The sequence below is a fragment of the Hetaerina americana genome, unplaced genomic scaffold (genome assembly GCF_022747635.1).
Source record: "Hetaerina americana unplaced genomic scaffold, ioHetAmer1.1.p SCAF_1, whole genome shotgun sequence".
NCBI classification, from domain to species: Eukaryota; Metazoa; Arthropoda; class Insecta; order Odonata; family Calopterygidae; genus Hetaerina; species Hetaerina americana.
In genome coordinates, this window is record NW_027286069.1 from 49,155,865 (window position 1) to 49,169,671 (window position 13,807).

The 13,807-nt window shown below is 34.6% G+C and overlaps 1 protein-coding gene across 1 annotated transcript in view; it reads right to left on the reverse strand.

The window, feature by feature from the left end:
- Positions 1-2,491: 2,491 nt before the first annotated feature.
- Positions 2,492-13,807, reverse strand: part of qsm (Zona pelucida superfamily protein qsm) — a 43,277-nt gene continuing 31,961 nt past the window's right edge. The window contains exons 4-8 of the mRNA XM_071589619.1: positions 8,566-8,714; positions 7,006-7,236; positions 5,203-5,350; positions 4,722-4,866; positions 2,492-3,565 (exon numbers count right to left, since the gene is read on the reverse strand). Of these exons, the coding sequence (XP_071445720.1) occupies positions 3,324-3,565; positions 4,722-4,866; positions 5,203-5,350; positions 7,006-7,236; positions 8,566-8,714 (915 nt within the window). The 3' untranslated portion in view covers positions 2,492-3,323. The remainder of the gene's footprint in view (positions 3,566-4,721; positions 4,867-5,202; positions 5,351-7,005; positions 7,237-8,565; positions 8,715-13,807) is intronic.

The following is a 13,807-nucleotide window of genomic DNA, read 5'->3' on the forward strand; positions in this document are numbered from 1 at the left end:
TAAAAAAATCTAAAATTTTGGCTTTATCTTTAGTTACTCTTTCTGAAACAGTACGAGGCAATCCACTGCCTTATTTTAGTGTGGATGCACACATACCTTAATTGCAAAGTTTTACCATCTTAGTTTTTTTCCAAACACTAGAGGTTTTCTAGAATAAGGATAAAATAACTCTTTTTCATCACTTCTTTATGCACCAATGGGCCAAAATCCAAGAAAAACAGGGCAAAAAAGAACAGGTATATGAATGTCCCAGATCAGGACATGAATTGACAAGCTCACAGTCCCAGACTAATGTGTGATGTATTTAACAATGAAATACTTGCTGCATACATGCAGTGTAACCAAATTGCAGTACTGGAAGAGTGAAACCCTGTATTCAGTCATTAAATCACATAGTTTGATGGGTAAAAAAAATAAATGGGAAAGCAAAAGACATCGATGTGTTGAATGAGTGGATGAAAACAAGCATAATCGATCACTGGCATCTTTTTTAACACAACATATAAGTGAGCCAATCAAAAGCATTTCAATGAAAAGTTGGGATACTGCCAGTTTGATTAAATTAATCATTTGTTCATTTTATTAAAGTCTACATTTGATAACTTTTAGCTTACCTCTTAGTGTCTTTTTTTTATCGTGGAAGTAATCTTGCAGTGAACTATTTATGAGGAAAATGTAATATTTCCCATGATCTTTTATTATAAGTGAGTAAAAAGTTACCCTGTGGCATGGTATTCCATAATGTCTGATGGAATTCCATAACTTGGATATTGAGACCAATGTTGATTATATTTTGGAGATCTGATTTTCAAGCGTTTTGTACCTTTAGCTGGATATCTGCCGAAGTTTGAAATCATGGAAATTGTTTGTCTTGGAAAAATAATGTAGTTCACAGAACTATGCCTGGAAAATCTTAAAACAGTTTAAATTTAATTGCCTATATAAAATTGTTTTTGCATTGAATTTGTTGAGAAAACTAATTAGTGCAATTCCTCCATCAATAATGTTGTTTCCAATTCTAATATTTTTTGTCATCTCTAATTAACTAAATTTATACCTGGTAAAGGTGAATGCTTTTTATCCTTTGAAATTTGTGCATTTAAATGCAAATAAGCAGATGACTGTTAAAGTTACTGTCTATTTTTATTGATATTTTGTGGGAAAGCCTCCCCTGTCAGATATCATAAAATGGGCAATAGAAAATATGACCTAGAAAATCATGAAATTATCATCAATTTTTAAGAAACAACTTGAAAGCCTTTCTATGACCGCCCATAATCCGCAATCAAAATTTTGATTTCCCAACACCAATTTCCTTCGGTTTATGATAGAATTAGGAGTTGATATGTATTTTCTAGAGTGGTTCATTACATTGGATCAAGATTTCCCAAGAATAACTGATATTTTTAAAAAGCTTGTGACTTAATATTTAAAAATTCAATCATTCAAAGCACATGTGGTAATGATATTTTATAATTTGGTTCTTTGGAGAATAAGTAATAAATATTACTCATTAAAACACATCATATGCTGATCAAACCCACCTTCTAGTTGATTACTGTGGTGGTCACCTAATCAAAGTCATCATCTGTTTGTAATAATTAAGGCCACATCCTTAATCCTCGTGATGATTTCAGTATTTGCCAGTGCGAAAGTAAATGACATGGTATTGTATATCAAAATGGCACTTTCAATTTGCATGTTTTATACATGTATGTTTTTACTGGAAATATTTAACCATTTATATGCTGTTATGAATAGCAATTCATAATGAATGTACCTGTGTACCGGCATAACAATATTCCATATTGTTATGCGCGCCTACATGAATTTCAGTGATTCATTCATTTCACCATATTCTCATTTTCATACTCTGGATCACTTCTATCATATTATGTCATCCTATCCCCCCAGTTATATTTCAAGTGTCTTCCATTTCCCCAATAACTTGAAAAATATTATGTTTTAACATGTATTTTGATCCCCTTGTGAAAAATATTTTGTTTTAACATGCATTTTGATGCCCTTGTATACCTGTACACAGTATATTTATTGTGAAGAACATGCCTTATTTGAGAATTAAGTTTATTGCATAGGTTACCATCATTTGATTCACTTCCTAGATTATGTACATGAGACCACATTAATGATTTGAAGTCAGTTTTTTGTAATTAGGAGACAAATGTAGCTATGCATTTGGGTGATCAATTATCATTATTTTTTTTAATATTAGGGGAAATGTTTAAAATGGAGAGTTCTTTAAAATGGTTGGATACTGATCGGTTGTAAACCTTTACTTAAGTGTATTGATATTTTTTGTCAGCGTCATTGTTGACTGTAATCAGAATATTTGTACAGCTATTTGGATCCATTCCTGTTCAGACAACATCCATTGGCATTATTATGTTGATTGCCTTGCGCACCGAATAATGCCATGCTCATTTTTTTACATTAATGAAGTCCCACAAAAGAGATATTTTAATATGAATTTATTAAACTTATAAAATATACGTGTTTACAATTATTTTACTTTAACAGCACCATATTAATTGACAAAAAGCTCTTCAGAAATGTAAAATCTGCACAAGACTAGGAGGAGCGTTTTGTCCCTTGTTATTTGCCATTGATGTAAGTACCCTTCTTCATACGCAGCATTAGTAGCAAGCATGATTTTAAAAATTCATTACCATCTCCTAACATTTCTGATTACATTGTTTTAAAAGAACTAAACCTCATGGCATATTAAATTTTCATACATCTGGCCTTAAAAGAATCATAAAGTAAAAAATTTCCAAATCCACAACTCCCTAAGTAGAATAGGGATTAATTTTTGAATCACATAAAATGCCAAGACTGGGTGTCATTCACTTGATTCTGGTAAATGATTATTACTTAAAATCTGTATCTTGTGGGTAAACATATCCTTGAATTGTTATATTGGGTTAATTTTGTTACGTGGTAATGATCCTCAAGTAAAATGCATATAGAGAATGAAAGGGCAGAAAAAGAAGGTTGGAATGGGGACTCACATAATGGCTCACGATTTTATCTAATATTTCCCCACCATCATGTCTGTATCCAATATGGCACATCTCACTGGTTTCTCATTTCAGTCTGTTTCACTTTTCTTCTCTGCCGAAGTTTCTTCTCACCTTGGCGTACTTCCATCACTTTTTGTGCACTTTCCTTAGGAACTCTCCTTACTGTTTATTCAGTACTTCTCAATTGCTGCCCAATGACAAACTTGCCCTCCCAACAAAATTTTTCCACCGGCAACATTCACTCACTTAAAAGTCTCTGGTATCTCCTCCTCAATCGCCTCCTCACCAATGGAGCATGCGAGCCAGGAGTGCAAACACCACAAGAACCATCGAAGTGAGGTATGGCATGTCCTGTAGCGATGCACGACTTACTTGCTCTTCATACACGACATATTTGAATTCCTCACGGACATTAGTGGCATCCAAATGCAGGTGCGGGGCCTGCTCTCTTGTTTCCTCATCCTCCTTGGGATATCCAGCAAATAATCTGGTGAGATTCCTCGAGTTTGAGCCACCCATCTTGCCTGGAAAGAAAATACATTGGCTTTATCTCCAGTCCAAAAGTATTGTATGTTGTTAATAAGACAAGTGAAACTTAAATTTATCAATTTGGATTACTATTGTTGAGCCTGCAATTTGTGTATTTTGTCATGTGTTTGAGATTTAACACTACACTGGTACAATATCCAGGTACCTGATGTAGAGAAATTTTCATAGTGTTTGACGTAAGCAGAAACTTTTAGGAGTATTCCTTGACCACAAAAATACACTCCTCTGATTAATTTATTCTGATATTTGATTGCGAATCACTTTTGCGCTCCTTACTGCGATGAAATAATTGAAGCATTGTGAATGGTTAGTAAAAATTGAGAAATTATGAACAAGATCAGGAATTAAAGTATTATTTAATCCCTTTGCAGTGATTGGGGTGATAATGACAAACTGGGAATTCCACTGAAATGAATAGAATCAAGATTCGCTAAAATATGATTTCCTATGATAGCTGACTAAGCAATTATTTTAGCTTTCACATATGGCAATCATTAATGTGATTTCATTCAGTGGTTGGGAAGGTTACGTCTGCCGTCTAATGTTGAGTATTTTAACCATGCTGCATTTTAAAGTTTGGATGTGTAAACAGACTTGAATTTATGATTTGGAAATTTTAGGACTTTTACTTTGGGTTTTGATTCTGAGATGTCATTGCAGATCTGATGGCTGAGGGGGATATCACATATTTTGTATATTTTTACTTGTTTCCTAGGCGCAGGAATGAGAACACTTGAGAGGCTCCGACACACATTTGACTATGTAAGACAATCCATCACACCAATGAATGTGTAGTGTTAGGTTTGAGAGATATGGTGAAATTGGAACATTAATGACCAAATAATACTACTTTTCCACTAGTTAAAAAATTTATTTCTGACCGGATTTTGATGTGCTACATCATCTCGTAGATAGCACTTTTACAAGAGTTAAAATTTCATGACTGACCAGAATTTAATTTTCTGCATTATCTTGTGCATCAAGATGATGGAGGACATTTAAACGTAGTCAGTAATAATTTTTTTAGGTAGTGGAAAAGTACTATTATTTGTACATACCAATTTGTGGTCATGTATTGATAGATTATAATCTTATCAATTAAGGCGAATTGTATAATTCATTTTGTCTCACCCTTTTCAACAAGATCTTTCCCATCGTAGTCCACCTTGATCAATGTGCTCATTGTGACCTCGTAGATCTTGTTGGGATCTGCTGGGAGTTGGTCCACTGCTCGTCGTTTTCTCCCAAACCCTGTCTGTCCATTGCTGCACTTCACCTGTACATAAATGCGTATACATATTGATTTCAGTGTGACCAATAGAAATTGATTTGTTCATTTTATTGTTTATATTTAGAGCAGCTTATGAACACAAAGTTTATAGTTTTGCAATGAAAATTTATTGGGTAACCAACATTAGAAATTCCCATAGTAACTCATAATCCAGTATTAGGATGAAAACAAGATTGCAGAAAAGGTTCAGAATTTTAAAAAGCAGCAAAGTGCAGCATTAACTATGAAAAAACATATGAAATAATTTTCCATCTCTACATATGATTGGTTGTATTCAAATGAAAGATATATGTATTACTGATGATGTGAAACTTTTCTTACCCCTCTGCATTTGTCTAGGCACACATTAACTGTTCCTTTAAACTGAACATATGAACTTTCTGGAAACTTGAAGGCACGGAACTTGGCTGTTAAAAGATCTCCATCAACAGTATTGAAGTTTTCAAAGAGGTATGGATCAACTGAGCATCTACAAAGAGAAAAAGAATTTTTTAAATAGGAAAAAGAGGAGGTAAATTGATGGAAATAATTTTAGAACTGAAAATATCTTGTTTTGTTTAAAATTATTTAAATGTAGTCATTTGGTTAGTTGCTCAAGAATTTTTATATTTATGTATGTGGAATTTTAAAGAAGTGCACTCACTTTATTTTAAGGACATGATTTTAAGAGCATCGAAGTTTTTGAAGTATTTTCCATTAATTGGTATGAGAATAGCAAATTGAATGGGAGTGTTAGATGAAAAATTCCTTTTGCCTTACAGGGCTGTCTGTACACAATGTTTCTTTTGGTAGGGCCGTAAGAATTGTGATATTTAAGCTGTTTGTGTAGGTAATTTTTCTAAACTTAATGCCAGCATTTAACTAATTTTAAATTCTGAGGGCATTAATTTTTATTTAGTGAAATAATATTGAGAGCCTAAAATATTATCCTCATTGGTACTTTAATGCAATCTTTTGCATGTCTACAGGAATAGTTATGGGTGAGTGCTTTAGTTAAATTTATTTTCTGTCATTGTTTGCCCTAAAGCAAATAGTTTCAATGAAAAATATGAATCTTTGGAGCCTTTCAAAAACCTATTTTTACAAATGAGATTTTCTGCAATGAATAAACACATAATGATGAGGAAAGTAAGCATAGTGGTATGGGGACCAAATATTGCATGTATTAAAAAATGCAATCAAGTCAAAGTGATTTCACTTCTCTTGGGTCTTGAATTTGACCTTTAGTCGGCATCGGGCTGAGTACTCTTTTAAGGATTTTTACAGTCTGATTACGAGTAGGACATGCTTGGTCATCTGTTGAATGCGGATAATACTTGAGTATTCAAATTCCACAAAACGGTGGAAGTTGTTTGTACATGTTGTTTGTAAGTAGGAATCTGAGAAATATTATAAACACACATCTTTTTGAACTCACTGATGATAGGTAGAAATACGATACTTTGGATTAATTTAGCAAGAGTAATTAATTCGGTCAAGAGTGCATCCTACTTATGAGTTTATGGAGAGAAAAGGTAGTGCAGTATTCACCAACAATGAACATATACATATGTATTTATTTATTAGGTAATATATTAGTTAAGGTAAGTTTTGCACATATATATATATATATATATATATATATATATATATATATATATATATATATATATATATATATATATATATATATATATATATATATATATATATATATATATATATATATATATATATATAGGGTTATATACACAAAGGGTTGTGGTAGTCCAGGGGTAGAGTGTTGGACTACTGACTGGAGGGCCCAGGTTAGTGTCCCAGGCAAGCCTCTCTGGTCACCCTCAGCTCCAATCAAGCTTTGTGATATTTCGGGTACTAGGTCCTGGGAAACCATAGCTGGTACAGGGAAAGGAACTGGCCCCCTACCCTGGTGTGTGAATTTCACACACCATCGGGCTTAGTACTAGGTGAACTTTACCATCACCTATCAAACTGACCTTTAGGCTTGATTACTGTGTTTATGGTAATTAATTCCAATATTCCGACAGGATCTGCTTTTTAATTCAGCTTACAGATACATACTTCACTAAGAAACTGTGAGAATAATTTGATAGGTATTACAGTTGATTGGTAAAAATAGCTTACCCGTTGAAAATAATAGTCTCTTCCTGAGTTTTTGTGTCGGAAACAGCCAAATGACCAACAAGTAGACCATAGACTGGTGCTGAAATGGGGTCCAATGAAATTTCCAGCTGAAGGGAAGCACCTGGGCTAACACTCAGCTCTCCTGTTACAGGGCGCCCACCTTGTCGAACACCAGCACTCAAGATAGGTTCCGGGGCATATTCAGTTAAAGATGTGGTTATCTCAAGTTCTCTGCAAACACCAGGTAGAGATTAAAATGATAGCATATTGTTATTAGTAGGATAAAAATTACAAATGATGTTATGCATATGTATCGATGAAACTCAATGCCACAATGTTAAACCTGGTGTACGATGGCCCATTTTAATTAGATGTAATAGGCCATGTAAAACCATTGCACTGTCGACTTAATGGTGAACTTTGATCTATGTTTGGGCTTCAAGTCGACAGTATAGGAGGTGCTTCATTTATTATTATGTAGATACTTATCGAGTTTGATAATATGCCGTATGTAACTTGAATGTATTTTTAATTAATTGGCTGATCATCAGGTCAACAAATATCTTACATGAATTTGTGGAAGGAATATCATCCATGCATATTTTCTCATTCCCTGTTTTGGATTTTATTCAAAACAGGTTTGTAATTTGTTTAACAAAACACATACTGGATAATAATATGAGCTCTTGTTGCATGCCATGAGTTACCGATTAATTCACATAATTCTGGGTGAGCACTTTTTACTCTTGAGAGGAATACAGGGAATGAAATAGCTTGGGTCCAAGTTGTCATTATTTGAAAGAGCCAGTTGCTTATTTACTCCATATCGCATTGGCTGATTTCAAAGTTTAACTCGGGCGTTAGTTAGTCTCTGGCTTAATAATAAAGTTACTTCTCTCAAGTTTTGTCAAAATCAGGGAAAAGTAATGTGTTTATAATAATAGTTTTGGACATTGAAAAGATGCAAGAGAATAAAGACTACCCAGTCCCCAACTTAATTTACATGTGTATTTAAATTGAAAAATATTCCATCAATAGCCCAAGAGAAATGGTATTCGGGGATTAATTTTGGGTATAGTAAATTGTATAGACTTTATGCTATGTCAATGAAAACACATGCTACATATCCGTTTTACATGATGGGGTAGGTTTAGATTCTTGAAACAAGTCAGTCCCATTGCAGGAATTGGAAAATGCTCTTTTCTCTGTTAGCTCCTGCATACAATCAGTAAAACTGTTTCCAGCTAATATTTTAACCTCAGCTGATTATGTCAATTACTTTTTAGGGATTCAAATATTCTGAGAAAATACAGTATTGAGAAGCAGTGTTAAATAATCCATAAGCCCTTATTTAATTTGCCTTTTCTGGCTTGATCACTCTTTTCACCAGTAAGCATAAAATTACTTTTGACTCTTTGTAGCAACAGAAGGATTGGCATTTGTACTCTAAAAGTACATATAACCAGATAATTACCTGTGTAATAAAGGAATACATATGCTATTTGTTCCACCCGGAATACTTGCATAAATTTGAAGAGTATTTTACAGCCATTTACTCACTCTGGTTCCTTGAAACCTGCAGGCAGCACATTGCGCTTATTTCTTGAAACTCCTCCGATAATGCACTTGGCAAAAACAATCTCCTTGCTTGTCCCTCCATGAGAGTTTTTCGATTCCATTATTATTCTGTGGTGATAGACTCGCTGGTCCTAAAGAGGAAAAAAGTCAGTGAATATTTCCTCTTGTGAAAGAGATCTTTTAAAAATATATTGTGCAACATAGCATCTTCTTCTTAAAACATCTTCTTAAAACATAGAACTATGAAGGATCATTTTGTGAAACATGGGCCATTAAATCCCTCTCAAAGCTAAATCAAAGTAAATATTTATTCTATCTGAATGAGACATTCATTAAGTATTATCCTAAAAAATGCAGGGAACATATGCCATCACGTGATTGCCAAATTATCCAGGCAATTAAATGAGTCTATAGTGGTGAGTGTGCTGGAATAATTGTGTTTTGGTTGACAGTCATTCTAGCACTATATTATCTATTTATTTTGCCACCAATTAAATTGCCTGTGAATGAAAATCCAAATTCCTGATTTTTTCTATGAAATTCATTTAAATATGGTTAAGTCTCACAATAATTGACAATTGTGAAACATATGTCCTCTATCAATAAGCAGTCATGACAGAAAGTGTGCCAAAATGAAGATTTTTAAAATTATTTAGCGGTTCAGTGAGCTTAGGGAGAGATGTAAAAGTTTGACATTAAAAACATTTTACTCTAATAGTGTTAAGATTTTAGAGTGATGTATTATATTCAAAGTACAGTTGTACTGGCTGTTGATTTCAATCTACTGCCAGTTATTTGGGATAGCTATTTCATGGGTAAGATGGCTAGACGAAATGATTTCTCTGATGCTTGTCTCATTTTTTTGCAAACCCATCAGACATGTAAATCTTCTGTTTTATTTCTTTAAACAATGCTTATGGGGCCATACAGTGACAGAAAAGCTTGAAAGAATGATATCAGAAAATGCTGCGTGCATGTTAATCAATCCATAACTTTCGCGATGGGGATAATGATGGAGGCGGAAAAGGCTTTAGCATGTAGAGACACCCATTTTTATTTCCTTTGCAATCCTTTTCCCCAACTCATACTTAAGCTTCACTCCCATTAATTTGCTTATTTCAGCCTGGTTGAGCCTATTGTTGGGATTGCAAGGGATAAGGCAGACACACTTAGGAAAATAGGGACAGTGGGAAAGAATCCTTGAAGTGTTGTCCATATGAATTGAAATAAACTAGAAACATCTTGTAAAAACAAACTCTGCCAAGCTATAAGAAGTAAACTTAATAGCAATTCATTGGAAAAATTTCATATCCAGTAGGATAATGGGAAATAAGAGTTACCTTTAACATAGAGTTGTGCTTTAAGAGATATTTCAACAAAAATGATTGTCTACATCTGTTTTCATCTGTTACTGAGTGTCCACTAAAATGAACTCTCAATTCAATTGGTCTTCATGAAATGAGGAAGGGACTTAATTTTTAAAGTGGTCTCATTATTTCATGTGAGTCATATTAAAATATATGTACATTATGCAGTCATTTATCCTGATATAAAAGTCCATGCATTGGTATTCAAAGGTAATAGCCAAAAACCAATTTGAATTCAGGTATGTTCTCAGGAACTGTACCTGGAGATTTCAGATTGTTTGAACTAACAAGCTAAGTCTGCAGTTATTCTGTTTATTCATAAGTTAGCAAATGAAAACTTAAAATTTGATTTAGCCGTTGAGGATAATCACTTATGGTAACTGAAGTGTAATATGATTATGCGTTGCAATTAGCTATATGGTAGAATTCAGTAACCAAGTTAAATCGTTGTGTTTCCTTAGTGTGGTGCTGTATGGAAGAAATTTAGAGACTATCACCCTGCATATATATTTCCAAAAATTTCGGATGAATTTTTATTCCTGGATTTTCCTCATCAAGGTACGTATTTATGTTTATAATCAATTATTTCAAGTATTATTTTGCATGAATAATCCCCATAAAATGTTTTAAATGAAGAAAATGTTTTGATGCACTGTAATCAGTTGAATATGTATAGTCTGTTTGTATTATAAGATATCAAGCAAATAAGAGAGATAATTAATTAGTCCCCCTCTATGAAATGCATGCCATAATTCTTTCCCTAGCTTTATAACTTCACCCCACTTAGAAAAGTTAGTTGGTTCTTGCCTTCTTAATTTTTTATTTTGAAAGTTTGGGTAATTTTATTTGTTTCACTGACTATCTTCATCACGTAGAATTCCCCGTTAGTCTTTGCGATTTTATTTTGAAAGCACTTGCCTAATTTTACATTTTCTGATTGGAAAGCTTGCCGACATTAATTCTCCTGAGATCATACTTGTGATTCACCTCTAATGTAGACAGCCTGCGTATGCACGTGTGGGAAACATCGACGCGGATATCGCCCGTCCCCTCTGCTCGCTCATTAACTCCCATCCAGTAGCTGACCAAATTACCGTTCATCTCCCTAATTATCGAGCTTTTTCGCATTATTATCCGTCCGAGTTTGCAGTTCGCTATTTGTTGTCTGTACTTCCGTCTTGTGGTTTGGATGTATTCTCAGCTAACGGCTCTCAAGAAGTCATATTCCCTGAAATCGTTATCGTCCGGTGACTTTTTTCGACAGTTCATAACTTGTCGTGCGCTCATAATTTCTGAAAAAAAATGTCGTATGGGAGAGTCTAATATGAAGTTTGAGGTTAAAATAGTTATGCTTCGAGAATGAATGTAGGATAATATGAATTTTGAAATAAGAACACAATGGCGCTTGTAAGGGAATCCTGGCCTCTCGAATCTTCGAAAAATGGGATTTTATTAAAAGAATGCGATGGGAAATAAATTTCTACAACATACTGTTATTATGTTATTTATAACTTTTAAATTTTGGAGGAACCGAAACATATTTCGTCATGGGCTGGAGTCATTTTTTAAACAATTGATGAGCGTATACTGTACATTCCCATAAGCGTATACTGTACGTCAAATGTATATTGAAGCTATAATTACAATTAGTTGGGTGCTTTTCTTTCGGAATCGGAACTTAACTGTTTTTTAGGCAGCAAAAACAGTGCCTCAAAAGAAATTCGAGTGGCTACCCTTTTGCTCAACTTTCCAGTCCGAATAGTGTAGTCCGAACTTTGATGTAGTTTGCCGACTGCTGTGGAAGGAATCGGTCATTGGGCGACTTCCTTAGAAATTACGTCATTATATCGTTTTTTAAAACTTCATGGAGACGTTTTCATGAAGTATAGGGTTCGTTTTCCAGACAGATTTACTGCCGCATCAATTCTCTTAATGTTTAGCACATTGTCAAGACGAGGAAAGTTTATGACTTTTTTTAAGAATGCTAATATTCGCCTTCTTGTCTTTCAGAACAATTTGCCTTCCTTTTTAACAGTTTGGTAGTTTTTTTATCAATGTATGTTGTGCGCGATTCCTTGACACGTTTGACTAGGAAGATTTGTGCTGAGCGAGATAAGTATCGGCCGCAAGAAAAAAAACCTTTACGCCTCCTGACGACCACGGATTTCCAGTCCTACCACACTCATCACTGACATGGAATTTACTTTTTTACAAGGGAATTGGAGGAGAAAAAAGGACGTGAAGGTATTTAAATTCGAATTTATACCTACTAATGTCAATCAGAAAAATCAAAAGGCAGCATCAGCGGAAGGGATATCAAAAGGTGTGCATCCGTCCAAAAATATCCGATTCAGTGCTCTGCGTTCAATATAAGGAGATGATGCATCAAAATGTAATTTTCAGCAGTTTTGGGAAATGGGCGTAAACATTTATTTTCATCTCTTTAGCTATTTCATAACTTCTCTTGATGATTCTCTAATCTCACTATGTTCCCGCTTATGAAATTGGTTACGGAAAGTCATTCAGCTGTTTTATTGCTAAACACCCCGGGATTTTCACGATTTTCTGGAGAATCATGCTGTAGAAAAAGTTTTATGTACCCCAAATTTAAGTATCGAGCGTGCCATGCGCAAGTAGTCCTGCATCGAGAGAAGTTGTTCCTTTATTACGATCTTGTGGTTTCCTTAATCACATCAGAAGTTGGAATACACGCGAAGAGTAAAACTTTTATTAATTTTTTCGAGTCTTTTGTTTCAATCCTTTATTGCCACTTCCATCATGCATCCATAAATCCGAAGGGAAGTAGATTTCTGCACTCGAAACGCCGATTTTCATTAATATCCGTCGGAAGTTGTCTCGAGAGGTCAGTCCATCAAAATTTCAGTTGAAATAATTATTCAAGAGATGGCGTATTTTGAAATATTCTCAGTTAATCGGCGGAAGGCAAAATTTCCATCCCTCCAAGCTTTCTTCTTAAAAATATATATATAGTTATACTCTTACCATAACTAGAGACGACTAATGACCGAGTGCCAAGACTTGCCGACACTTTTCCTATTTGTAAGAGCTCGTATTTGTCATTAATCACTTCAGCGCACGCCTACTTCGTCATTGTCTCCGGGGAATCAATTTAATGTTTTTTTCACAGCCCTCCGCAGGCCATTGTTTGTTTTATTCCCGCGAGCCATTTTATTCTAATTTTAAACTTTTGATTTGCATGTTAATGAGCCTGAAAAGTAAACAGTCATCTTCTTTTCCGATGTTTTTCTAGTAACGATTTTCAGAATTGGTGTGGTGGCTTTATTAAATAACTTTATTTTGGAATCGAAACAGTCACATTGGAAAAGCTAATGCCAAACTGAAGCAGGGATTGTTGGGTCGGTCATCGGTTATTAAGTTGATTCTATACAATAACTTGGGATCATGGGATGAGTTTTCATTGGTTTGGCCGGATGGGAGATTGGTGAATAATTCAAGGGTGGAATCAACAGGGGGGAGAATATAATTGAGAACTTATGTATTGAACCAAAATGATTACTTGATCGTTTCCTGCGTGTCTCGGGGAAAGAACCCATGCAAACTGTAGCTGAAACGATGAATGTGAATGGAAGAGAATCCCTGGCGTTTGAATGAGCAGTCTCTGGTCTTACCTGTCTCCTCCTATAACATTCCTTCCCTCCGCTTGAAACAGCATTTTTTGTCGCAACTTATCACATCCAATTTGGAGCTCATCTTTTTCACATCACTTGGCCGTGTTTTTTTTTCGGTGCCGGGAGAGTAATTTCCGCTTTCCGTCTCGAATAATCCTGGTTGCCCGCGGGCAATTTGGTCCGAGTTCAAATCAAATTGTTTGCTTC